At 45.4% G+C, this 22,737-nt stretch overlaps 4 protein-coding genes across 7 annotated transcripts in view; 3 read left to right on the forward strand and 1 right to left on the reverse strand.

The window, feature by feature from the left end:
* nop2 (NOP2 nucleolar protein homolog (yeast)) overlaps nt 1-17,878 on the forward strand; it is a 34,885-nt gene extending 17,007 nt beyond the window's left edge. The window contains exons 1-15 of one of the 3 annotated variants that reach the window (XM_052065046.1): nt 11,033-11,144; nt 11,965-12,124; nt 12,222-12,264; nt 12,350-12,417; nt 12,611-12,912; nt 13,214-13,454; nt 14,118-14,317; nt 14,719-14,896; nt 15,012-15,152; nt 16,236-16,375; nt 16,459-16,548; nt 16,668-16,790; nt 16,869-16,966; nt 17,042-17,178; nt 17,261-17,878. In XM_052065046.1, the coding sequence (XP_051921006.1) occupies nt 12,019-12,124; nt 12,222-12,264; nt 12,350-12,417; nt 12,611-12,912; nt 13,214-13,454; nt 14,118-14,317; nt 14,719-14,896; nt 15,012-15,152; nt 16,236-16,375; nt 16,459-16,548; nt 16,668-16,790; nt 16,869-16,966; nt 17,042-17,178; nt 17,261-17,661 (2,268 nt within the window). In that variant the 5' untranslated portion in view covers nt 11,033-11,144; nt 11,965-12,018 and the 3' untranslated portion in view covers nt 17,662-17,878. Of the gene's footprint in view, nt 1-11,032; nt 11,145-11,964; nt 12,125-12,221; nt 12,265-12,349; nt 12,418-12,610; nt 12,913-13,213; nt 13,455-14,117; nt 14,318-14,718; nt 14,897-15,011; nt 15,153-16,235; nt 16,376-16,458; nt 16,549-16,667; nt 16,791-16,868; nt 16,967-17,041; nt 17,179-17,260 lie in introns of those variants that run through there. The other 2 variants (XM_052065047.1, XM_052065048.1) reach the window with 2 other exon arrangements.
* Nucleotides 381-8,849, forward strand: kel (Kell metallo-endopeptidase (Kell blood group)). 2 transcript variants are annotated; one of them, XM_052065033.1, is made up of 17 exons: nt 381-512; nt 2,212-2,545; nt 2,639-2,866; nt 2,946-3,067; nt 3,428-3,586; nt 3,654-3,725; nt 3,802-3,990; nt 4,201-4,361; nt 4,444-4,708; nt 4,785-4,883; nt 4,955-5,032; nt 5,370-5,476; nt 5,550-5,639; nt 7,087-7,154; nt 7,225-7,382; nt 7,482-7,571; nt 8,191-8,849. In XM_052065033.1, the coding sequence occupies exons 1-17, from the start codon at nt 438-440 to the stop codon at nt 8,335-8,337; spliced, it is 2,442 nt and encodes an 813-aa protein (XP_051920993.1). In that variant the 5' UTR covers nt 381-437; the 3' UTR covers nt 8,338-8,849. The 2 variants fall into 2 exon arrangements, with proteins under 2 accessions (XP_051920993.1, XP_051920994.1); XM_052065034.1 differs by having other exon boundaries at nt 403-512; nt 2,273-2,545.
* emg1 (EMG1 N1-specific pseudouridine methyltransferase) lies at nt 9,331-10,877 on the reverse strand. Its single transcript, XM_052065402.1, has 5 exons — nt 10,689-10,877; nt 10,490-10,591; nt 10,194-10,335; nt 9,850-10,055; nt 9,331-9,757 (listed from the first exon to the last, which is right to left on the reverse strand). Exons 1-5 carry the CDS (start codon nt 10,836-10,838, stop codon nt 9,644-9,646), a joined length of 714 nt encoding a protein of 237 aa, XP_051921362.1. The 5' UTR covers nt 10,839-10,877; the 3' UTR covers nt 9,331-9,643.
* Nucleotides 17,879-18,411: 533 nt separating the features above from the next.
* ing4 (inhibitor of growth family, member 4) lies at nt 18,412-22,307 on the forward strand. Its single transcript, XM_052065304.1, has 8 exons — nt 18,412-18,521; nt 18,932-19,003; nt 19,544-19,710; nt 20,022-20,136; nt 20,212-20,323; nt 20,418-20,562; nt 21,457-21,518; nt 21,637-22,307. The coding sequence occupies exons 1-8, from the start codon at nt 18,485-18,487 to the stop codon at nt 21,674-21,676; spliced, it is 750 nt and encodes a 249-aa protein (XP_051921264.1). The 5' UTR covers nt 18,412-18,484; the 3' UTR covers nt 21,677-22,307.
* Nucleotides 22,308-22,737: the final 430 nt, after the last annotated feature.

Consider the following 22,737-nt stretch of genomic DNA (forward strand, 5'->3'; position numbering starts at 1 on the left):
TGGACTGTTTACATTCTATAATTTGTTGCCGTGCATCCGTGGCGGTGCAACAACAAGAATCAAAAGCCGTTGATTGGCCCGCATTTGTCCGTCCGCTGTTTTTGTTGCCCACGCCTTTGATATCTATAAACGGACGTATCCAATGTGGCATCTTGGAACCTTGTTTGTCTGCACTTCATCCACCGCAATGCGTCCTGAAAGTATCCGGCCATTCACTGAAAATACTGTCTGGAGTGTATATGTTCAGCGGGGGGGGGGGGGGGGGGGGGGGTTGTGTGTGTTGTGGTGTTTTTTTTTTTATCAGGCTGCCAAGAAAAAAGACCCGACTGATACCAGCAGATAAAAGAGCTGAGATGACAGCTGTGTGACGGAGGTGTTGGGGGGGGGGGGGGGGAGAGAGACGCTGAAACACACATGTAAGACCTCAAATGTAAAAGATGGACTACGCCGGCAGAGAAACGCAGCAAGACGTCCAAATGCTGAGAATGAGTGAAACTCCAAGAGGGCTTCAGGTAGGACAGAAAATCTTTTTGTGTATATCTAGTACAGGCTTACGTCGGTTCTTTCATTTACCGCAGTATCAGGAAGTGTCTTTTGGCTCTGGCAACGAACGGCCTTCCCTGACCGATTTAAGAAGTAAACAAACCTGACAAAGGATATGCATGATAAACGCCACTTCCTTCAGTAAGCACCAGCTGACTGAAAAACCCGTGCGTCAAAATTCTACATTCTTGGGACTCTTCCGTAATCTGGCAACTAACAAAGCTAACGTATGTATAAATTCATGCTCCAATTCAAAGTTACAGTCGAACCTCCTGACAACGTACCCGAAAGTTTGTACGACGTAACGGTAGTTCGTTGTAACCATTTCCAATAAAATGGATGGATTTTTGGATTCCAGGTGGGGATGTATAAAACTGTGAACATTTATAGGTGCAAAAAACTGAACATGTAATACAGTATAGGCATTGTCAATTACAAAAATGTGTACATGAACAAAATATGATTTTTGTAAGAAATAAACAACTGTAGGTTCCTACGCGATCTCTGGAAACATTCAGTCAGTCGGCAAACGTTAGCTGCCACAGGCAACTGCCAATGCCTGGGGCGTGCCTCCATGAGTTACGGCAGGAAGTACAAAAATATAACGAGTCGATCGGTAGTGTTGCTAAGCAACAGATGGACAAGGTCACGGTGGCCGTTAGCTTTCCATGCTTCGTCATACTGAAGATGTTTTCACTATTTTTGTGGGGGAAATCTGGTCGTTCTAATGACGTTAACGTTATAAAGGTGTTTGTTGTAAGCAAAATAAGCAAATGGATTCCGCCAAATCGGGACTTTGAAATGTGATAGGAGTGAAAACATTGTAAACACGGGGTATGTTGAAGCGAGGTTCGAGCGTAATTGTGCTTGAATAAATTAAGAATGACGCTGTTTCACAATCCAGACTGTGCAATACATTAGGGATTTAGTTGACAAAAAGTCAACTAAACTACGTTATCTTCTCAAGCTTGGCATGAACTAATCGCTAATCAGGTTTTTAGCATCTCGTTTTTCAATTGACGAATTTATAGAGGACTTTTCACTGACCCGTCTGCTGCCATCTTGGACTTCTGAGCATCAAAATGTCCGGCCAACAAGGTCGAAATGGTCTTTGGTAATTGAAGAAATTATTAGACCATCCTTGTCTTGTCAGTTTCTTGTTCATTTTATCCGGTACAACAAAAAATGCGTTTGTTTGGACTCGTCTAATGATGACAAAAATGGCTCATGAGAGCCGATATCTAGCCAGTTCCCTTGGTTTTTGTCATTAGACAAATTACAATCAGGGCACTCCATGATCTCTTTTCTGTTAGTTACTTGATACACATATAGAAGTCCTGTCCTATTTTTTATTACTATTATGTTTTGTTTTGTTTTTATTTCATTGGGACAGTGCAAATTAATCAACACAAGAATCAACAGTGTCAATGCGCCGGACTTAGCATAAATGCTAATAATGCTAGCCAGTAAAACAAACAAGAACCTGAAGAAAACAAGTTAGCCTAATAAAATGTATCCACATTTGGGCAAGCCTGGCTTCAGCTATTCCCATTGCTGCTCATCCCACAATATTCATAAAAGACTACTGGCAGCGGAGAAGGAGAGTAGCGGCAGAAGCTAGCATTGTTATAACAGAACCAGGATTGTCTTGTGTCCTCAACTTCATAGCCTGAGCGATCAGTGCAACCGTCATCACAGCCGGAACCTGAGAGGCGGCTTTCCACCCCAGCTTTGTTTCAGCTGAAACTCCCCATCCGAGGCGCCGCAGAGGCCCAGCCACCCACCACCGAACTGGAGCTTCAGAAGTTGCCACCTCAACGACTAGAAGAGTCGGACCTCGAGTACCAGCAACCGGCTAACCGAATTAAACCGGCATGGAGAAAGTGCGGCTGCGCGATCTCCGTCGTCATTTTGGGCTTCTGTTTGTGCGCCATTTTCCTTGGGGTGGTTTACTACATAAATCACTTTCTTCGTCGCGGGAACCAAAACCAGGAAGATATCGGTGGGCCAACACACACACACACACACACACACATACACGTCAAATGCTGATATCAGCCATTTGTCTCATTCTTTTCCCATTTCTTCCTTGTAGTAAGCGCTTGTAACTCCCCAGCTTGTCAGAAGGCCTCGGTGCATCTCACCATCTCCGCGGACCCCTTCATGCACCCCTGTGACTACTTCCTGTTCTCATGCGGGCCCGACAGACCTTCTTCATCCAAAGTCCGGGGACACCACAGAGGAAAATCCAGAAGAGATGTCAAAGAGAAGAGGACGCTAGACAGAAAAACGGAACTGCTGCAGTACCTCAGGGAGATTTTGGGTAAGGAGTCTCGCGCCATTTTGGATCATTCAAACAAATGAAAGGGGGATTTTTCTCACCGGATCGTGATCATTTCCAGAATCAAATGATGGGCTTGCAGGTTCAGCTGTGCAGAAAGCGAAAGAGTTCTATCGCAGCTGTTTAGACACCAAGTCTCTGGATATTGCTGGGGAGGAGCCTTTCCTCGCACTCATCAACAAAGTGAGTCAAAGAACGACACGTGACACCTGAGGGCGTCGACTTCCAGGCCGTGGGTTCGATCCCAGCTCCCGCCTTCCTGTGTGGAGTATTCATGTTCTCCCCATGCCTCCGTGGGTTTTCTCCGGGTACTCAGATTTCCTCACACATTCCAAAACCATTTATGGCAGGCTGATTGAGCCCCCCAAATTGTCCCTAGGATTGAGTGTGAGCGTGACCACACAGCCCCCCCCCCCCGGAAGTCTCACCTCGACCCACCACCCCCCCATATAAATTCCCGCTACTTTCTGCATGATTAAATCCGAATGAAGAATTCTGCCTTTATATTCCCACTTCCTGTGCATTTTTTTTCTGTGATTGCAGCTTGGAGGTTGGTCAGTGTCGGGTCCGTGGAATCAGACCGACTTCAACTCCATCCTCGGCACCCTCATGAGAGACTACGCCACCTTCCCCTTCTTCAACGTCTACGTCGGCAAAGACCCGACGAACGCGTCCAACGAGACGACCAGACGATACATCCAGGTCCATCTTGTATATTCCTTTGTCACGGACACGTGGCATTGTTTTGACACCGTTGCTCCGCTCTCAGATCGATCAGCCCGACCTGTTGATCCCGATCGAGTGGAACAACGAGACCGAGACGTCTCGAGTGACAAGGGAGGTTGGTTCAACGCCACGCCCGGCGTGTTTCCTCGTTGCCATACTGACGCACTCTTGCTCCTCATCCTCGCATATAGACGCTGCTTCCTTTCATCGCTTCGTGCGATAGGTACTTGGCGCTGCTGGGGGCCCCGCCGGGCAGCGGCATGATCCACATCGGCACGTTCATCTCGCTGTCTTCCGAGCTGGCTCTGGCCATGGCACCCTTGAGCCATCGCAAGGCCAACGGGCAGCTCAATCAGCGCTTGACCATCAAGGAGCTGCAGGTCAACCCCCCCCCCCCTAGTAATTCCTAGAAATGTTTTGTCATCCGGACCTTTCCGCTTACTATGAATTTCCTCCCGCGTTTGGCTGGTGATAATCCACGGTACAAAATTGGGTTGCGGTAATCCGCCTGGCACCTAACTCTGCCCCCTTTAATAGTCCCAATGGGTTTCTGTGCTGTTATATTCATCTCTCCCGATGCGTCTCCACAGCGTAAGGCTCCGGCTGTCGACTGGTTGGGTTGCCTGCAGGCCGCGTTCCATTCCCAGCCGCTGACGGAAGACGACCACGTCCTCCTGCACAACTTGCCTTACATCGCGCAGATGTCTCGCATCATCAGCAAATGGCTGAGCGCCCACGAGCTGAGATCCAGGTACTGTAAGTGACCCGCGATGGACATGGGCCTCACGTGCGTTCCCCCGCTTAGTCTCAGGACGCGCTGTCATTCTGCTCAGCCGCCCCCTCCACACGTTCATGGTGCTCAACTTGCTGCACACCTTCCTGCCCGCCCTGGACTCCAGATTCTCGGACACGGCAAATAATTTTTCAGTGGTTCTGGGCCAAGGAGAGGTGAGGCAACGCGATCTCGACTCAAAGACAGACGCTTTGAGTGGGGTCTTTACGACAGCCCCTCGCTGGAAACGCTGCGTGCTGGAAACCCAGCGAGGCTTCGACGGCGTACTGGCATATCTGCTTGGAGAAAACGTCGCCGGCGGGGAGGTGAGGCGACGTCGCGCCGACATTTGTAGCTCACAAACGTGAGATATTTCCAGCCGACGTCTATGTTGTCTGGCAGGCAGAGGAGCTGATTGAAAATATCCTGTCCTCCTTCAAGTCACAACTCCACCAACTCAAGTGGAGCGAGCAGAAGACTCTCCAGTTTGTTTTGAGAAAGGTGATTTTTAAAAGCTCACGTTTGTCTTTGAAACGCATGACGGGTGTGAATTGCGACTTTTCTGCCCTCAGGTTCAGTCAGTAACTCCCAGAATTGTGACTTCTAAAGAAAACTCCCGCCGGGCTGAGCTTGACTTGCGTTATTCGGAGGTAAATTAATTCTCAAAATGGACTCCTAACTCGATAACATGGGCTTGTTGAGCTTCCCTATTTTACGCTGCAATTTTGTTCATTCGTTTTTAGCGTAGGGAAAGGACCCATATTTCGTAAAATGATCCCCACACGTCTCACTAGAAGGAAGCAAAACTCGAGGGTATATCCGAGCCAAGCTGCAAAATGATTCAATGTTCTGGAAGAGAAAAATATGATCTTTTTATACGTGCATTGTGTCGTAAAATTGCTCGGTGGCAGTCCATAAGCGTATTGACAAAAAAAAAAATCCCAAATGTGAAGATGACCTTTGACCCCACTCTTGCCCAACTTGCAGGTGTCGGTCAACCTCACCAACTTCTTCTCCAACTACCTGCAGCTGCTGTCCTTGCTCCAAAAGCGGCGCAGTCGACTCTTGCACCAGGACGACGATGACGCCCATGCGTACGTTTTCTCACGGACATTCCACGTGGTGTACGTTCATCCATAACTATGTTGTCATATCGTCGCTTTGTAGTCTGTCCGCCGCGCCGTTTCTTCTGGGCAATGAGCTGATCATCCCCATGGGAATTTTTATCCCACCTCTCTTCCATCCCACATACCCGAGGTAAGGAATTTGCTTGTGTGCCATGATGTTGCGTAACGTTATGCAATATATTTTTAGGGCTGCCGTCAAAATGAGATGATTAATCTTTTTTTCTTCCACTTTGAAGTCTGTGGCTTTTACTTTACTCTTGTGACAAAATGTGTCCATTATTTGCTTCTCCGTGAGTTACCGTATTTTCATGACTATAAGGCGCCATTAAAAGTCTTAAATTTTCTCCAAAATGGACAGGACGCCTTATGGTGCGGAGCGTCCTTTATATGCGCAGAGTTCCAAAATCTGACTGACAGCCGACACGCTGTTTATATAGAGAAAAGGCGGAAGTGACTGTGGCCAGGCATGCGGGAAAGAAGTCGGCCAATCAGGGAAGGGTGGGCGTGTATATATACATATATGGAGAGGGAGAGAGAGAGAGGACAGGCAAGCTGGGGAGCAGCCCGCCAATGGTGAAGGGTGGGCGTGTAAGTGGACGCTAAAGGGACGCCGCAAGCCAGTACCAACACTTGTATAAGATAAGATAAGATATCCTTTATTCGTCCCACACTATAGAGTGTGGCAATGTGCATTGTTGCAAAACAACTCCGGTTTTGGTTTCTAAGAACCCCTGAAAATAAATTCGACAAAAAGACACGCCTACGAAGCTCAGTTCAAACTTCAAGCCACCGGTTATGCTTTTTCAAATGTGGGAAAGCTTCACACGAGAGAAATGTTGACTTTGCTGTTGCTACTCCTTCTTTCCGCTCGGCAATGCGTAGCAACTCACACTAGCATGTGATGCCTTCAATGACAACTGAGATGTGCAGTCCTCTGCTTCTGATACAGAGGATGAGGACTTTGATGGATTTCTGGGTGATGATTGATCGAAAAACGTGAGAACATTTTACGATGGCTAAATAAAATACACCCGAACTCAGTTCTGCTTTCGTTGCCTTTTTAAAAACGTGTTTTTAGCTTATCTGTATGTCTTGGCATGCTACCGTATGCTTCAAGCTAACGTGTTAGAGTGCGCGCATGCATGCCGTATTTTTAAGCTGGCGTATGTTTTACCACAATAAAACTGCGCCCAATAATACAGTGCGTTTTGTCTATGTGTAAAATACAGAAATGTCACCCATTAATGAGACTGCGGCCATTAGTACGGTGCGTCGAATAGTCGTGAAAATACGGTAGTTAAAATGTCTATGACTTTTATCATTCATGAGGTGTCCCACCAAAACTCCTAAACTCAACTTACCTCGGAAAGAAATGTTCAATATATTTTACTGGGTAAGGCAAATCAACGAGGTTAGCAGTTCTATTAGATGTGTTGATTAGATTATGTGGGGGATCAAATGGACCCCCCACGCCCCCACCCCCCTCGGCCCCCTACAGAAAATACCATTTCCTTGTCAGTGGGCATGCAGCTTCGATGTGATCCCTGAACTGCCGTTTGCTTCCTCTCTCAAAACAGAGCTGTGAATTACGGCGTGTTGGGTTTCCTTCTAGCCAAAGACCTCCTTCACGTGCTCCTGCCCGACAGTAAGAAGGCTTCAGATGCCAACGTAAACGTTAGCCGCATTGATGATCCGCCATGACGGCACTTTTGTAGTTTATTCCCAGAGCGAGACGGTGCGCGCCGTGGGCCAGTGCGTGTGGTCCCGCTATCGCTCGGTGACCAACAAGGAGAGCGGCGAGCCGCTTGGGCTTCTTGCCGCTCAGCAGCAGGAGGTGTGGGTGCAGTTTTCGGCACTGCAGATCGCGCTGGAGGTCCGAAATCAGGATTTTTTTTTTTTTTTTTTTTTTTTTTTTTGCATTTGTACTGCACACGTGAAAGAAGAGGATCACGGCATGTTTTTTTCCATGCAGGCGTATCAGCGGAGTGTGAAGATGCAATCGGCAGACACGTCCATCTCGGGATTCTCGCACGCCCGTCTGTTTTTCATGGCCTTCTCTCAGGTGCGTCTTCTTTTTTTATTCGGCTCACCTCACTTCATTGAGGTGGCCTTCAAATGAAATGTCTGATTCCAGATTTTTGCCAGGAGAGAAATTTCGCTCTTCCATCCGGGGCTTTGCTTTATTTCTTGGGATGTTACAGCCGCGACGCACAGAAATGCTGTAATTGTGTCTGTCCAACTCACTCCGATCAGACAAAGGGTTGTGAAAGCAAATTGATTAAAAAAAAATCTTCTGGAGAACAATTGCCAAATTTAGCAACAGCCATTACTTTGGCAAAATTGTCTCACGCAAAAAAAATGTAATACAAAAAAACGTCCTGACAAACATGAAATTCATCAATAAAATTAATTTTAAAAAAAATAATAATAAAATAAAAAATAAAAAATAACAATCATAATAATAATAATAATTTTTATCCATTTGTGTTCATATTGTATTTAATTGAAAGATGTTTGTTGTTTTTTTTTTCTCTTTCTCCTTTCTACATACATTCTTGCTGCTGGAGGCTGTAAATTTCCCCATTGTGGGACGAATAATGGATATCTTATCTTATCTTAATAAATGGCCTTTATTTTATTTTTTAAAATCTCACCATTTCGCACGTGTCCTCCTCCCACAGGTCAATTGTGACGCTGACCGCTACCACCACTTGATGCCTTTCGAGCCATCCTTCCTCATCACGGCCATTTGCGCCCAATCTCGCATTTGTCCCACAAAGCTGCAATGCCCGAAAGCGACTCCTCGGTATTCGTCACACGGATGCTGAAAGTGCTCAAAGGAGCGATCTGCGTTGCTTTTCACACCTCAAAACAGTTCTCGGGTGCCTTCATAACACGTTTCTACTTTGTCCCGTTGAAATTAGCCCGTTTTAGTCTCGATTGGCGGGCTCTCGTTACCATGACGACCAGAGTGCTGGATTTCAAGAGCCGAGCGCGTGCGTTCCGGTTGGCACTCGGTGTCAAATATGGGTCGGAAACAGAGCCCAGAGTGTGGAGAGTTCTTCAGGACAACGAAAGCATTTTGACCGGTAACGGCCTCGGGTCATACACTCAACCGCGTGCACGTCGCGCATGGAGAAATAACCACAAATCAATTACGACCGGAGTTTCATCCACATTGACAACTTCAGTGAGCAATCAAGTGCAGAAGCTTATGCCGTTTATATCCCCGAAAAATCTTTGCAGCCCTGCTTACCTTGCACAGAGTTACTGCGTGGCGCATGACATTGCCAAACACAAGTAGCCCAAAAACACTCCCATGCTGACTCGACGGTAACAATGGTATCGTTGTTAGCTAATGCTAATCTGTGCTCCCCGCAGCTCCGCTTACCTTTCAGCTTTGACGTGATCGTGCTTCAAAACCGCCGTTTGAAAGTGACTCTTTCAATCCGGAACATTGGCTTGCCTCGCTGCTAAGTTATCGATGGAGAAACTAGCGCAGATCGCTCCAGACATGCTAATATTTGGATACAAAGACTTAAAAAGTCCGATTTCCATCATCTGTCCACTTCAAGAGTAACACCGGTCTATCCCGCGCTGTAACATTGTGTACAAAGGCAAACTTGGGTTCCATTCATACAAAGTAATGATTTAAAATGACTTATTTTTCTATGATGAGCCTTGTTCGCGTGCTGTATTATTTGCACAGTTATGTTCAGTGTTCACTTGTGTTCTGTTATAAAATAAACTGTCATGTGTATTTCCATATGCAGTTCTGTTGTGTATTCATGGAAAACGTCTCGTGAAGCCTCTACAACATGTCTTGGTTGAATAGCTTTTACATTTATTTTCACCGGCAGCACAAGGAAAAAGTCATTTAAATGCATTTGTATTAATTGATCATACAAATTCCACAATCTTGATGCAACAGGCATGGGATACGCTTCTTTTTGGGAGCAATTACTGTAGAAAAAAATGTTTGTAACAACATTCTCATCATACAAAACAGGATATGGGTAATGTCCACGCGTGCAAAATTTGGTGCAACTCGTTAAACGTGTGCCACCAATCCATACCAAAAAAATGAATAAAAATTGTTGACGTTCTGCCCTGTCAGCAGCTGGTCAACGATGATCATAAGACGCCCCAAACTTCCTCAAAAGCCGAGCACATTTTGGCACAGGTAAGTGCAGCGGACAGCGGGTAGTTACTGATGGACACCGTCTTCTCTGTGTAGTCGACTTTTATCTGTAAGAGATGCCGATGAGTAAACAACGCCCGGGCATCGACTGCAGATGCAGAACGGAGGGGGAAAGAAAAAAGGGTGCAGCACGACTCACCGCTCCATGCGCGAAAGCTCCGATCACCACGGCAGCCGGCCCCTCCGGCACCACAGTGCGGGGGCACACGGCCTCTCGGGCAGAGAAAGAGGTGGAGATGCGCGGGCAGCCGGGGGGAAGGTGGTCCGATACGGGATTTTTGATCATTCTCAGGAGCCTCTGAGGACCGTCAGACGCTCGCACGCTTAGCTTGTGCAGCAGCTGAACTGAGATGGGAAACAAGTGGGAATACATCAGTACCTTGAATGGTGCCAAACAATACACACACACATACAAATCAAGGTATCGCCTGATTGTATCGCCGTCGGTTGTCTACAAATAGCGTTGAAACACTGTTCGTTTACCCATGAGGCCGCAAAAGCGTGGAAACGTTCTTGGGATGCGCGTCTGCGGGTTGATCTCAATTAAGGCGTTCTTCTCAGTGTGGATGTAAACCTGCAGCAGGCCCGCTCTGTTCAGCGGACTGTCCATCAACATGAGCAGACACTAGTGGGAGAAAATTCATGTTTACATTGGCACAAAATGCAGATCAACATGGCTTTGAAACCGACTCATTGTTTACTTCCCATTAGGTGGGGCCAAATGTTGACATGCTTCATTCACATGAAAGCTGACAAGTAAATACAGTATATATGATTGCCTGATGTGTGATATCCGGTCTTATATCTCCTGGATTTCTTCCACTTTTGATGATGACGTTTTTGTGTTGGTCGCAGTTCAGCAACTCAAAAGTTTTCCCAACCTGTAATAGTTTAAAAAAACGGCATCATTAAAAAACAAAGTTTTACTGCAATCATCCATGCACTTCAATAAACTATAGGACTTCGCCGAAGTTTTGCCTTGACGGTCTCGAGCGAGGCGCCCTCCAGAATAACAACAAGACGCCTCTCCGCCATGCGATCGTGCAGGCTGCGGAGATGTTTGGCTGGTTTTGGTTCATAATCGTCCAAATGCTCCAGTCCACGCTTCTTCCCGTCGGCGGCCGCCATCTTGCCTTCTCCCGTGTCCAACGGTCGCACGATGTAAACGTCACTACAGGGGAGTATGGACGCCAAAATGAGTTGCAAAATATAATTTTACACGGCTCTCGGATTCACTAAGCGTGTAAAATAATTTCATTTTTTCCCTTTAAAAACACACACTCTTATCAGAACCGACAAATTTGAGTGCGTCGATGCGCTAAAAGGTTTCACTCGCTCATGCGTCACTACTGAGCGCCGGAAGTTCATCTACAACGTGTCGCGAAATTCACGTGTGTGCTTTTGTCCAACTTGCAATTAGAAGTCGTATAAAACGTAAGTGAAATATTGTTGTTGATTTTCTGACAAAGAATTCGGTTGCTCTCATAACATAGTTAGATATATTGATGTGTGCTCGGTGTGTAAATGATGACAATTACACTCATTTTTTTACACACAGCTAAAGCGTCTAATCCTTGCACGATTAATGTACACTTTCTATCAAATGGTAGCTTCTAGTCAGTTTTGAAGCAAGGTGCACAAATGACGGTGGAAAATGTGGTCACGGCGTGAAATCAAATTGCTTTTTGGCTTGTGAAGGACTGTTCCATGTTTTTACTTCTTTACTCCAAGTTACCGAATAGACCAAGCCATTCTCTGTCAATATATATTATTATATCCCAAGTGTTTGCTATTTTATCGAAGCGTGGAGCATCGTAATTTAATAATTTAGAATTTAACCAGTGATAGTGTTGTATGTCAATTGCATTTTAGATCTACTGTATGACGCCGTTTACATTACGAGGTAAAAGTAGATCAAATACAAGAGTTGTGTGGTAAAAATCGTACTTTACAAAAACAGTAGTGCTCAATATCAATTTAACAATATATGTATTATTGTGGTTGCGTTCCATTGACTCCATCAATCTGCCGGGCATTCATAATATGTAGCCGCACCGTTCTTGCTGGACAAGGTCAACAAAATATGGGCAACACTTTTGAACCGTTTGCTGAATCTCACAAGACTGATAATAACATGTCGAACAATTAAATCCAGTGATTTTTTAAAATTCAAATGACTTAATTTAGACACAATATCAGATCTTAGATTCTTCAACAAGGAAACTGCATCTTCATTGGTTGTTATTTTGCCCAGGTGCCGAGCATCCTGTATATTTTGGTCTTTTCAAGGTGTCTTTAGCGGGGAATCATGGGCCGTAAGTTGGATCCCACCATCAAGGTGAAGCGAGGTCCCGGGCGCAAAGCCAGAAAGCAGCAAGGCGCAGAGACAGAGTTAGCCAAGTTTCTAAAAGATGGTGACTATGTACTTTTTTTTTTTTTCAAGACTATTAAACTATAAGAAATGTGGTCATGTATACGCCGATTTGACTAACTTTGGCTGTCTTTCTGCAGATGAATCGCAGCCAAAACGTCTGTCGAGAAGAGCCAGGAAAAGGTCAGCTAGAATTGGATTATATGACGTGACTGTGCACTCTGTTCATCTGCATCACACTCATTCATGTCATGATTTATTTTCGCAGGAACTTAAAAAGAGTAGCCAACAATTTGACGAAGGCTAAAGAGGCTGCTGAGGAACAGCCTAAGAAGGGTAACTACAGCAGGACTCAAAATTCCTGTACAAAGTCATCTTACAGTGAACTGCAATTGTTACATTTGAAATCGCCAACCCGGCAGAAAGTCTTTGTGCATGATTCTTTTCTCTCATTTGTATTGTGTTCCGTTTTTAAATTCTGGATTCCGTACGCGGCTTTTCATGGCCCCGCACGTTTTGTCTCCCGAAGGCTTCACCGACGAGAACAGTAAATGGCTGAAGCCGGCCAAGAGGAAGCGCAAGCTGGATCAAGCTGAGAGCGAGGATGACAGCGACGAGCACTGGGAGGAAGAAGACGACGACGACGATGATGACGAGGAGAAGGCGGAAATTGAACAGCCGCCACCAAAGGCAGGAAAGAACCAAGCGAAGATGAACACACAACTGGGAATGAAAGAACTGGAGGAAGATGGCGGCGATGATGATGATGATGATGAAGAAATGGTCGATGACTATGGTGCACTTGATGACGAAGAAAGCGATGGAGAAGAGGTATGTGAAATAAAACGTGCCTATTTGATGTTTCGGTACTTTTTGCATGACTTGGTGTTCCCGAAAAAGAAGCTGAAGGGGAAAATTGACCGCAAATGTTTTGCTCCATGAATGGGCCAAAACATTTCTGTGTTCAACTCAAATGGGGATTTTAAACAGTTCTATTCGTCGCGCCGTTCACGTTTTGACATCGTGAAACCAAAATGGCACCTATGTATGAATGGATCATTTTGAACATGTATCCATACCGATTTGAATAGCATTTCTCAGATTCTCATTCCCGCTTGTTTTTTTTTTTTAGCTTCTTCCCATTGAGCGCGCAGCCAAGAAGCAAAAGAAGCTGCAGCAAACGATGGGGGTCGAGAGTGACGACGACGACGAAGATGAGGACGAGCATGAGGAGGACAGCGACGACGACGACGACGCCAAAGGCGGCGAAAAGAAATCAGATGAAGAAGAAGAAGAAGAAGAAACTTTACAGACCAACATAGACGACTTGGATCAGTTCAGGCTTCCTAAGGCGGAGGAGAGTGAAAAGGAAGGTGAGTGAAAGTTACTGTAAGTTGCTTGTTATCACCTCACGCAGACGGTCTGATTTTTGTTTTGGTCCTTTTTTAAAAAAAATATGGAGACAGTATATGATGTCATGTGTTATGAGCAAAAAACAAAACTTTTTTTGGCATGTTTTTCACCCAGGTCCAAAATTTCGTTGTGTTCGGAGGAAATAACCCCGCCCCTTCCCTCCAGCCACTTTATTTATTCATTCATTCATCTTCCGAGCCGCTTGATCCTCACTAGGGTCGCGGGGGGTGCTGGAGCCTATCCCAGCCGTCTTCGGGCAGTAGGCGGGGGACACCCTGAATCGGTTGCCAGCCAATCGCAGGGCACACATAGACGAACAACCAACCACGCTCACACTCACACCTAGGGACAATTTAGAGTGTTCAATCAGCCTGCCACGCATGTCTTTGGAATGTGGGAGGAAACCGGAGCACCCGGAGAAAACCCACGCAAGCCCGGGGAGAACATGCAAACTCCACACAGTGAGGCCGGAGCTGGAATCGAACCCGGTACCTCTGCACTGTGAAGCCGACGTGCTAACCACTGGGCTACCGGGCCGCCTCTGTTTATTTATTCATTTATTTTTCTGAAGTGACGATACAAACCCAACTCTACTTCCTGCGTTTGTCCCCTGCACAAAACAGGATTCCTGCCCGTCGACCTGAAGTCGATCCACCAAAGGATCAAGGACAACGTCGATGTCCTTTGTAACTTCACGTCGAAAAGAGAGTCGGGGAAAGACAGGGAGCAGTACATCGCTCTGCTGATAAAGGATCTTTGCACCTACTACAGCTACAATGAGTTCCTCATCGAGAAGTTCATCGAGCTCTTCCCTCTCTCGGAGGTGCGTGCGTGTTTGCAAACACCGGCGCTGGCGACTTGCGGGCGAAAAGGCGCCCACAAATAAAATGTATTATTATTATTATTATTATTATTATTATAGATGGCGGCCATGAGCTCGGCACGCGTCACAGCTAGCAGGGGGATCGTTAGATAGTGAGGAATAATTCTTTTTTAAAAAAAAATGACACTTCTAATTGTTTATTTCACTTTAAACTAAAACAAGGTTTAGTTTTTTAGTAAACAACTTTATGCTGATCGCTAATGCTTGAACGCAAGCGTTGCAACAATTCATCTGACTGCAGCTTACCTACCGCGTAAACTTTTTCACATGTGTCTGAATAATAAAAAAAACACGCGGGAGAGATTTCAACAGATTTTTTTTTTTTTTTTTGTCACTCCCAGCTGGTGGATTTCCTGGAGGCAAATGAAATTCACAGACCAGTCACCATTCGGACCAACACGTTGAAAACCAGGAGGAGGGACCTCGCTCAGGCCCTGATCAACAGGGGAGTGAACTTGGATCCCCTTGGATCGTGGTCCAAAGTGGGTTTAGTCATTTACGACTCCTCTGTCCCTATCGGTAGGTCCCCCCCCCCTCCCCCTCCTTGTCAACCGTGATGGGGAGTTTTATCCCGAGATGAAAATGCTTTTACGAGGGATGTTTTCCCGAAAATGACTTTGGTGTTATGACACAGGTGCCACTCCGGAGTACCTATCGGGTCAGTATATGCTGCAAGGCGCCTCCAGCTTACTGCCAGTCATGGCGCTCTCGCCCCAGGAGGGGGAGTCCGTGTTGGACATGAGCTCAGCCCCGGGAGGAAAGACCACCTATATAGGTAACGGGTTGAGCCAATTGTACACCCCGCGTTGTCGGCCAGCGAGATCGCCGAAAACGAGCTCAGGAGTTTTGATTGTCGTTGTCCGAGGCGAATTATTTGAACACTGTGTTTCTTATTGGTTGGGGGCAAAGTGGGACAAAAGTCGACATGTCACTTTTTACCATCGTGGTCCATGTGACAGCCCGACCGACTAGCAAAACCGAAAGCAGGTTTTGCTACATTTTAACACCAAAATGTTCACGCAAACCATCTACTCTTGTTCAAATGAAAGTTAGCTTAATGCTAACATATCATGTTAGCATATGTTGTTGTTGCAATGTTGCAATATGTGCAATGTTGTTGTTGTTTTTAACATTGTACTCGTGATTTTAACTGCTTGTTGTAAGGCAGGGGTGTCCAAACTTTTTGCCAAGGGGGCCAGATTTTATGTGGTAAAATGTCGGGGGGGCCGACCTTGGCTGACATTCTTTACATTGAACAACAATATTGTTCAACAAATTTTAGTAAGCCAGTAAGGATCATTTGAAATATGACATATCAGTCAATATAAACACGGAGTGATGTCTTGTTAACTCGTGAGTGATGCCCTCTAGTGTCTAAATGCTATTTACTCATTTAGTGAATGCTATTACTCATTTAGCCACTAGAGGGAAGCAGTACTCTATGAAACATCACTCACCAGTCTACGAGACCTCAGTCAATGCAACACGTGTTCCATTGCGCCCAACCTGCGGGCCAGACGGCACTGATTTTATGACGGGGGCCGAGGGCCGGATGAAATTCGACCGCGGGCCGGATTTGGCCCGCGGGCCGGACTTTGGACATGCCTGTTGTAAGGTGTCCTTAAGTTTCTAGAAACGCGCCCACAAATAAAATGTATTATTATTATTACTATTATGTGAAATGTTATAGACGGGCTAGCGGAAATTAGCATGAATGTTAGGTTGTTTTTATTTAATTATTCATATTATTCATATTAGGTTGTTTTTTTATTATTCATATCATATTCAAATATAATCATATTATTATTATTATTCGACTGAGTGTGAAATGTTTTTTTTTTTTTTCTGCCAACCGCAGCTCAGCTAATGAGGAACACGGGAGTGATCGTGGCTAACGACGCCAGCGCCGAAAGACTGAAGAGCGTGGTGGGCAACATCCACCGTCTGGGGGTCACCAACACGCTGGTGTGCAACTACGACGGCAGGCAGTTCCCAAAGGTGACGCGCATTGCAGTGCACGTTGCTTGAAGCGCCGACGCCGCTCCTGATTGTTGCGTGCTAATAGTTGACGCAAAACGCAGGTGCTGGGGGGCTTTGACCGAGTGCTACTCGATGCGCCGTGCTCCGGCACTGGCGTCATCGCGAAAGACCCCGCTGTGAAGACCAGCAAGGTAAATCGCCGCTCGGTTAGAATTTGAAAACGTCTCGTCACCTTTCGAGACTTTGTTCCTGCGCCACAAAACTATTTCTACTCCGTTGCAGCAACGTCACGTTTGCTTTTCCCCGATAGAGCGAAGCCGACATCCTGCGCGCCGCCCACCTGCAGAAAGAGTTGCTCCTGTCCGCCATCGACTCGGTCAACGCCGAGTCCACGTCGGGCGGATATCTGGTCTACTGCACGTGCTCCATCATGGTTTGTGGTCCCTCGCCCGCAAAAAAAGCGCACTTTGCACAATATAGTTGGGGTGACAAAAAAAAGGTCTCGCGCCAGATGGAGGAGAACGAATGGGTGGTGGACTACGCGTTAAAGAAACGGAATGTCAAATTGGTTCCCACCGGACTGGATTTTGGCAAGGAGGGCTTCACCAGGTAACAAGACCCGCTCTGTCTTATTTGATTGGATTGGATTTGATTATTGTCATTCCCGCCGGTATCTTCATTCAGGTTCAAAGTGCGTCGGTTCCACCCTTCCCTGCGGCTCACCAGGCGTTTTTACCCCCACTCTCACAACATGGACGGCTTTTTTGTGGCCAAGTTTAAAAAATTCTCCAACGTGATTCCAGCTGCACCCGCAGCGGAAGGTAAACGCCGCTCACCGCACAGCAGGCTGGATTTCACACTACGAATTGATGAATAAATCGCCTTTTCGTGTCCCTAATACAGAAAAAGAAAAGGCGGACACTCCTGATGAAACGGAGGGGAACGATTCTCCGAAGAACAAAGTGGACAAAACCAAGAAGGGCGTCCCCGGTAAGGCAAAGCAGGAGGCCAAAACAAATGGAACAGCAGCCAAGAAAGGGCCTCACTTCCAGGCTAAAGGCAAAAAGAATTCGCCCGCTGGACCCAAAAAAGCCAAGAGGGCCAAAATGGACGGAGAGGCTGTGACGGGAAAAGACGCCGATGCACCGACAACGGTGGAGATGAAAGCAAGGAAGCCGAAGACTGGGAGAAGTTTTGGGAAGAAGCAAGCCAACCTGGGGAAAACACCCATGCAAGCAAAGAATAAAATGTCCAAGAGGAAGATGGTCAACAAAAAGTGGACACAGAAACAAGCAAGATCATGAGCATTTTATTCTTGAAAATTTTAGACGGTTATTAAAAAAAAAAGAACTCTGTTGGGTCACTTCGGAGCTATCAAACAATATATTCGCAAAGCTCTCAAGAAACTTACAAACGTTATGTATTTTGTGTCGGGTTTTCTTTCTGTTTGGCCTTTGACTGAAACACAGTACACGAATGGGATTTCTTGTATAAACCTGACGCAATACATTTTTAAAAGATGTTCGTTCGTTTATTCTGCAGTGTTTGTTTTCCATAAACTTCATCCGTCAGCCAGTTGTCATCGTGCTTATTCTCATTTTGGTCACAGTTAAACTGTAGTCTGGCCCGGGGGCTTTGAGGGGACTGCTTGGAATGGTAACCAGCCTCTTCTACCATCAATTTAATCCATTCATACTTTATCCATGTGAGGATTGGGTGTGGACTGAATCCTGTTCCAGCTGATTATGGTCAAGAGAAGCTGGGTCCACATCCTGAACCAGTCGCCAGGGAGCATCAATAATTTCCCACAAGTACATGGAGAAAATCCAGCAGATACGGGGAAAACACAGGGGGCTGAGTTTCGAACCCTGAGGCTCATAACTGAGGCAGAAATGCTCATCGCTAAATCATTGTCCTGCCCATCCATTTTAAAGTTAATTGGACTCATACCCGACGACGCGGAACGTGCACGTACATTTAATTCGCATCAAGTACGTACTTGCGATTTTCTAAACGGTGACATTTGCACTTTTAACGGCAATCTTCCATCGTCGTCAGTTTTGTGGAAACAACCAATCAGAGGCGGCCCCCGGCTGACCGGAAGCTGTCTTGTTTACATTTTCCAAGATGGCGGCGGGGATGTATTTGGAGCATTATTTGGACAGTAAGCTTATTCGTCGAGCTACAACACATTTGCGACTCTTTAGAAAGCGTGACGGCCGTAGAATACTTTCTCGTTATTGTGATGTCCAACAAAGGACTGAACGTGAACCTTAGTGTGTTCCTCAACCGTTCGGCGCAGTTCGGCTCCGTCTATTTGCTGGATTGTCGCAGCGCAGTAAAAGCTTAGGGGGGGAAATGCATCGAAATGGCGACACACGTTAAACTCCCCGTGTTTAGTCTATCAACACAGCCTTTAAACATAGACATTCCGGGCCTTGATTATGATATTTGGTATGAATAATTTTAAAAAAACGACCTCGTCTCCGCCGGTCTGCAAATGAACGGGAGCGAGCCAGTTTTGCCTGCTTTGTGTCAAGAGATTTGTAATGCCAATTTTCTGTGTCGCATCAGGCATAGAGAACTTGCCTTTCGAGTTGCAGAGAAACTTCAATTTGATGAGAGATTTAGACCAACGCACAGAAGGTGAGTAGTGACCCAACGCGGGTTTGATGTGTAAAACGCCGATGCACAATAGTTTGCATGTGTCCAAATGCACCAGTGCAGTGAGTTAATGAGGCGATCCTTGTCAGCAGCCTCTCACTTATCCACACGCCTTTATTTCTTGCCCATTTTCTCATTTTGTATCATTACAATTTAGCAACGGCAGCAAAATACATATTTTTTTCCATGATAGTTGCGCCATGTTGTATGTGGCAAAAAAAACTAATACAATGTATGTGGTGCTTCAAAGTGTTTTTTAAAATCAGAACACCAACTGCAATTGATTTGCCATTGTCTACTTAGGAGTCTAAATTGTTCAGTGCTGAATGTTAGTTTGAAAAGTTGTTCATATTTATGTGATTTCATAAAAAAAAGTGTGTGTACTTCTATGTATGTATTTTTTTTTTTGTTTAACTATTTGCTCACTGCATATATTTAAAGAGATTTTTTTCAGAGATCGACACATGGCCCGCAGCAACGTAATTATTTGGTGTGACTTTAAAAGATCGCTGTCTTCCACAGATCTCAAAGGACAGATAGACTCCCTCGCAAAAGAATACACATCCAATGCTCGCACTCTTTCCTCTGAGCAAAAGCTCTCCATACTGCGGCAAATCCAGCAGTCGTATAGCAAATGCAAAGAGTTTGGCGATGACAAGGTGCAACTGGCCATGCAGACCTACGAGATGGTTCGTATCAGACCGTGATACGTTTCAAAGCGACGATGGTGTATATGCTTTAAATGCAGGCGGGTCAAACTAATTTTTGTCGTCACGTCTTCCCTCTATGGGCCGTGATCTCCGCAAAACCCACAAAAATGTCTAACTGTCGCATCGCATTCCTTGAACACAACAAATTAATGGGTTACTAGTTCTGAAATTAGTCCATAATAATTTGTTCAATTATTATTCAAGTAAGTGTAAACAAGGTAACAAAAAAAAATGACATGGCGGTCCGGGCCTTGAGTTTGACACATTTTGCTTTAACGTTTTATGCTTAGGTGGACAAGCACATAAGGCGCCTGGACACAGACCTGGCCCGTTTTGAAGCCGACCTGAAGGAAAAACAGATCGAGAGTACCGATTATGATTCCACCTCCAGTAAAGGAAAGAAAGGTTTGTGCCGAGTCAATCCGGATGCCTCCTCGTGTGCGCCCAGGCGGATAATCGAAGAGGTTGGTGTCATTCTAGTGGACACCAGACACAAGGAAAAGAAGACTGCTAAGACGAGATCTAAAGTCAAGAGCTCCGATGAAGACGGCAGTCCCAAGAGCTCCCAGAAGAAAGTCAAACTCCTTCAAACGTATGTTGTTGACTTTGAGCTGTTAAGCGTTGCTATTTTGTCACATTTGGCGTTACAAGCCCCTTTTTTTTTTTTTTTTTTTTGGCGCCATTAGGGGTGAATTCAACAGCCCCTCCGCCAACTTTGGGAATGTGCACCCATCCGATGTGCTGGACATGCCAGTGGACCCCAACGAGCCCACCTACTGTTTATGCCATCAGGTGTCTTATGGCGAGATGATCGGCTGCGACAACACTGATGTGAGTCATCTTCTCTTCCAATCTTAAGATCCACAAATTCTTTGGACGTCTTGTGATGTCTGTGGGTGCATTGTCAAGGTGACGTGTGCAGTTCATGCGAGGGGTGGGGGGGGGGGGTAAAAAGCTGAAAAATGTATCCTTGCATTGCAGTTGTGGTATTGAACATAAGACTTTTCTAATTGCACTTTTTTATCTAGCCAAATAAAATGAAGACATTTTGGAAATGTCTTCATTTGATGACTCATGGCTAGGTTGAATATTATTCATCTTCCGAGCCGCTTGATCCTCACTAGGGTCGCGGGGGGTGCTGGAGCCCATCCCAGCCGTCTCCGGGCAGTAGGCGGGGGACACCCTGAATCGGTTGCCAGCCAATCGCAGGGCACACAGAAACGAACAACCATTTGCACTCACACTCACACCTAGGGGCAATTTAGAGCGTCCAATCAGCCTGCCACGCATATTTTTGGAATGTGGGAGGAGACCGGAGCACCCGGAGAAAACCCACGCAGGCCCGGGGAGAACATGCAAACTCCACACAGGGAGGCCGGAGCTGGAATCGAACCCGGTACCTCTGCACTGTGAAGCCGACGTGCTAACCACTGGACTACCGGGCCGCCTGTTAGTTGACATGAGACTATAAATTCAGGGAAATGTATCGTCATGTTTGTGGCCCGTTATGACTTCATCTCTAAGTAAATAGCCTTAGGATATGATAGATGTCAAATAGAAGATGGTAAATGTAAAAAAATGGGAATCGATAAGGTCGCCAATGACACACTGAGTGATTTTATTCCTCAGACCGCGCGCATAAACGCCGTCTCCTGGATACAATTGATAGTGTGTGAGTTGAATGTATCACCGGCTTACACTAAAGTAGCATCTTTTTGTCTCCAGTGCTCCATTGAGTGGTTCCATTTTGCGTGTGTGGGTCTGACAACCAAACCACGAGGAAAATGGTAAAAAAACAAACAAACAAACAAACAAACATGCAATTCAACATTTTCTGACCATTCCCGTCTCCTCTACTTGCATAGTGAAGTACTTGCAATCCAAGTGTCTGTTTTCTTCACACAGGTATTGTCCACGCTGCTCTCAAGACCGAAAGAGAAAATGAAATGTTTGTACCGGAACAGACACTAATCTGTTGTGAGAGGGGGTGGATTCGTCATGGTTTAGTACATTTCTTTTGTTTTTCATCTTCCTTAACATGTGGTGCTCCCCCCCCCTTTTTTTTGTATTTGCCTTGTTTTGATGCTGTGTGTAAAGAATTTATGGTTTCAGGTCGTATTTAAAAGCTGTTATTTTTCCTCTTAGTTACATTGGTGCTCTTATAGATTTTTTTTTGAAACATTTCGTTTAAATAATAAACACTACAACTGCGCCGAAAATGCATAATGCTTTCAATCTGCATGGTACTGCTACTATTCAAACGCGAAAAGTATTTTCTCTGAAAACAATGTGGCCATTTATCTTTTTCCTTTGTTGTGTAGTTCCTGTTTTTATGCCACGGAGAACAAATTTGACCCTTATTTTCCAGGTAAGAGGACAAAAATAGTACAATCACAGATGCTGCATCCTGAAGGCATAAGTCATCTCTGTGCTAGTGATGATTTTATTTTAGCAACTTTGATCGAGTGCGAGGCATGTTGTGAAAACTATTGTCATCGATGTAGCTGGAACATTGGTACAAGGGGGGGAGGGTGTGACTGTGTTATCAATCATTTGAATACAGCTACTACCTCAAACTCTTGTCTGTTGCGTGTTTTTTATGGCTTCTCATTACCACCCAGTGCTGTGGTACATTCACATAAAAGTGCTACTGGTACAGTTGGATTTTGTGCTTGCATTTTCTGCTTTTTGGTTTGTTACTTTGCTAAATGTATTTTTTTCAAGCCATATTTTTAAAAATGAGTGTATACACACAAGAAGTCGAGGTTATCCATTGTGTTGAATTAAGTAGCAAAAACCATGGAAGAACGTGATCAAAGTGGATGTGGCAAAGCAGTCGGAGTGTATAGTGTATTTTACCAAATGGAATATGGATAGATACGTTATTCAGGAGAAAATTGATATTCAGAAATTAAGATTGACGCATATATTAAAAAGGTGTTCACATTAAATCGAGGTCGTTTCGTCAGTTTACTGTAAACATTCACCAGTAAGCGGCGCTGTTTT

Source organism: Hippocampus zosterae, chromosome 5, assembly GCF_025434085.1.
Source record: "Hippocampus zosterae strain Florida chromosome 5, ASM2543408v3, whole genome shotgun sequence".
Classification (NCBI taxonomy): Eukaryota; Metazoa; Chordata; class Actinopteri; order Syngnathiformes; family Syngnathidae; genus Hippocampus; species Hippocampus zosterae.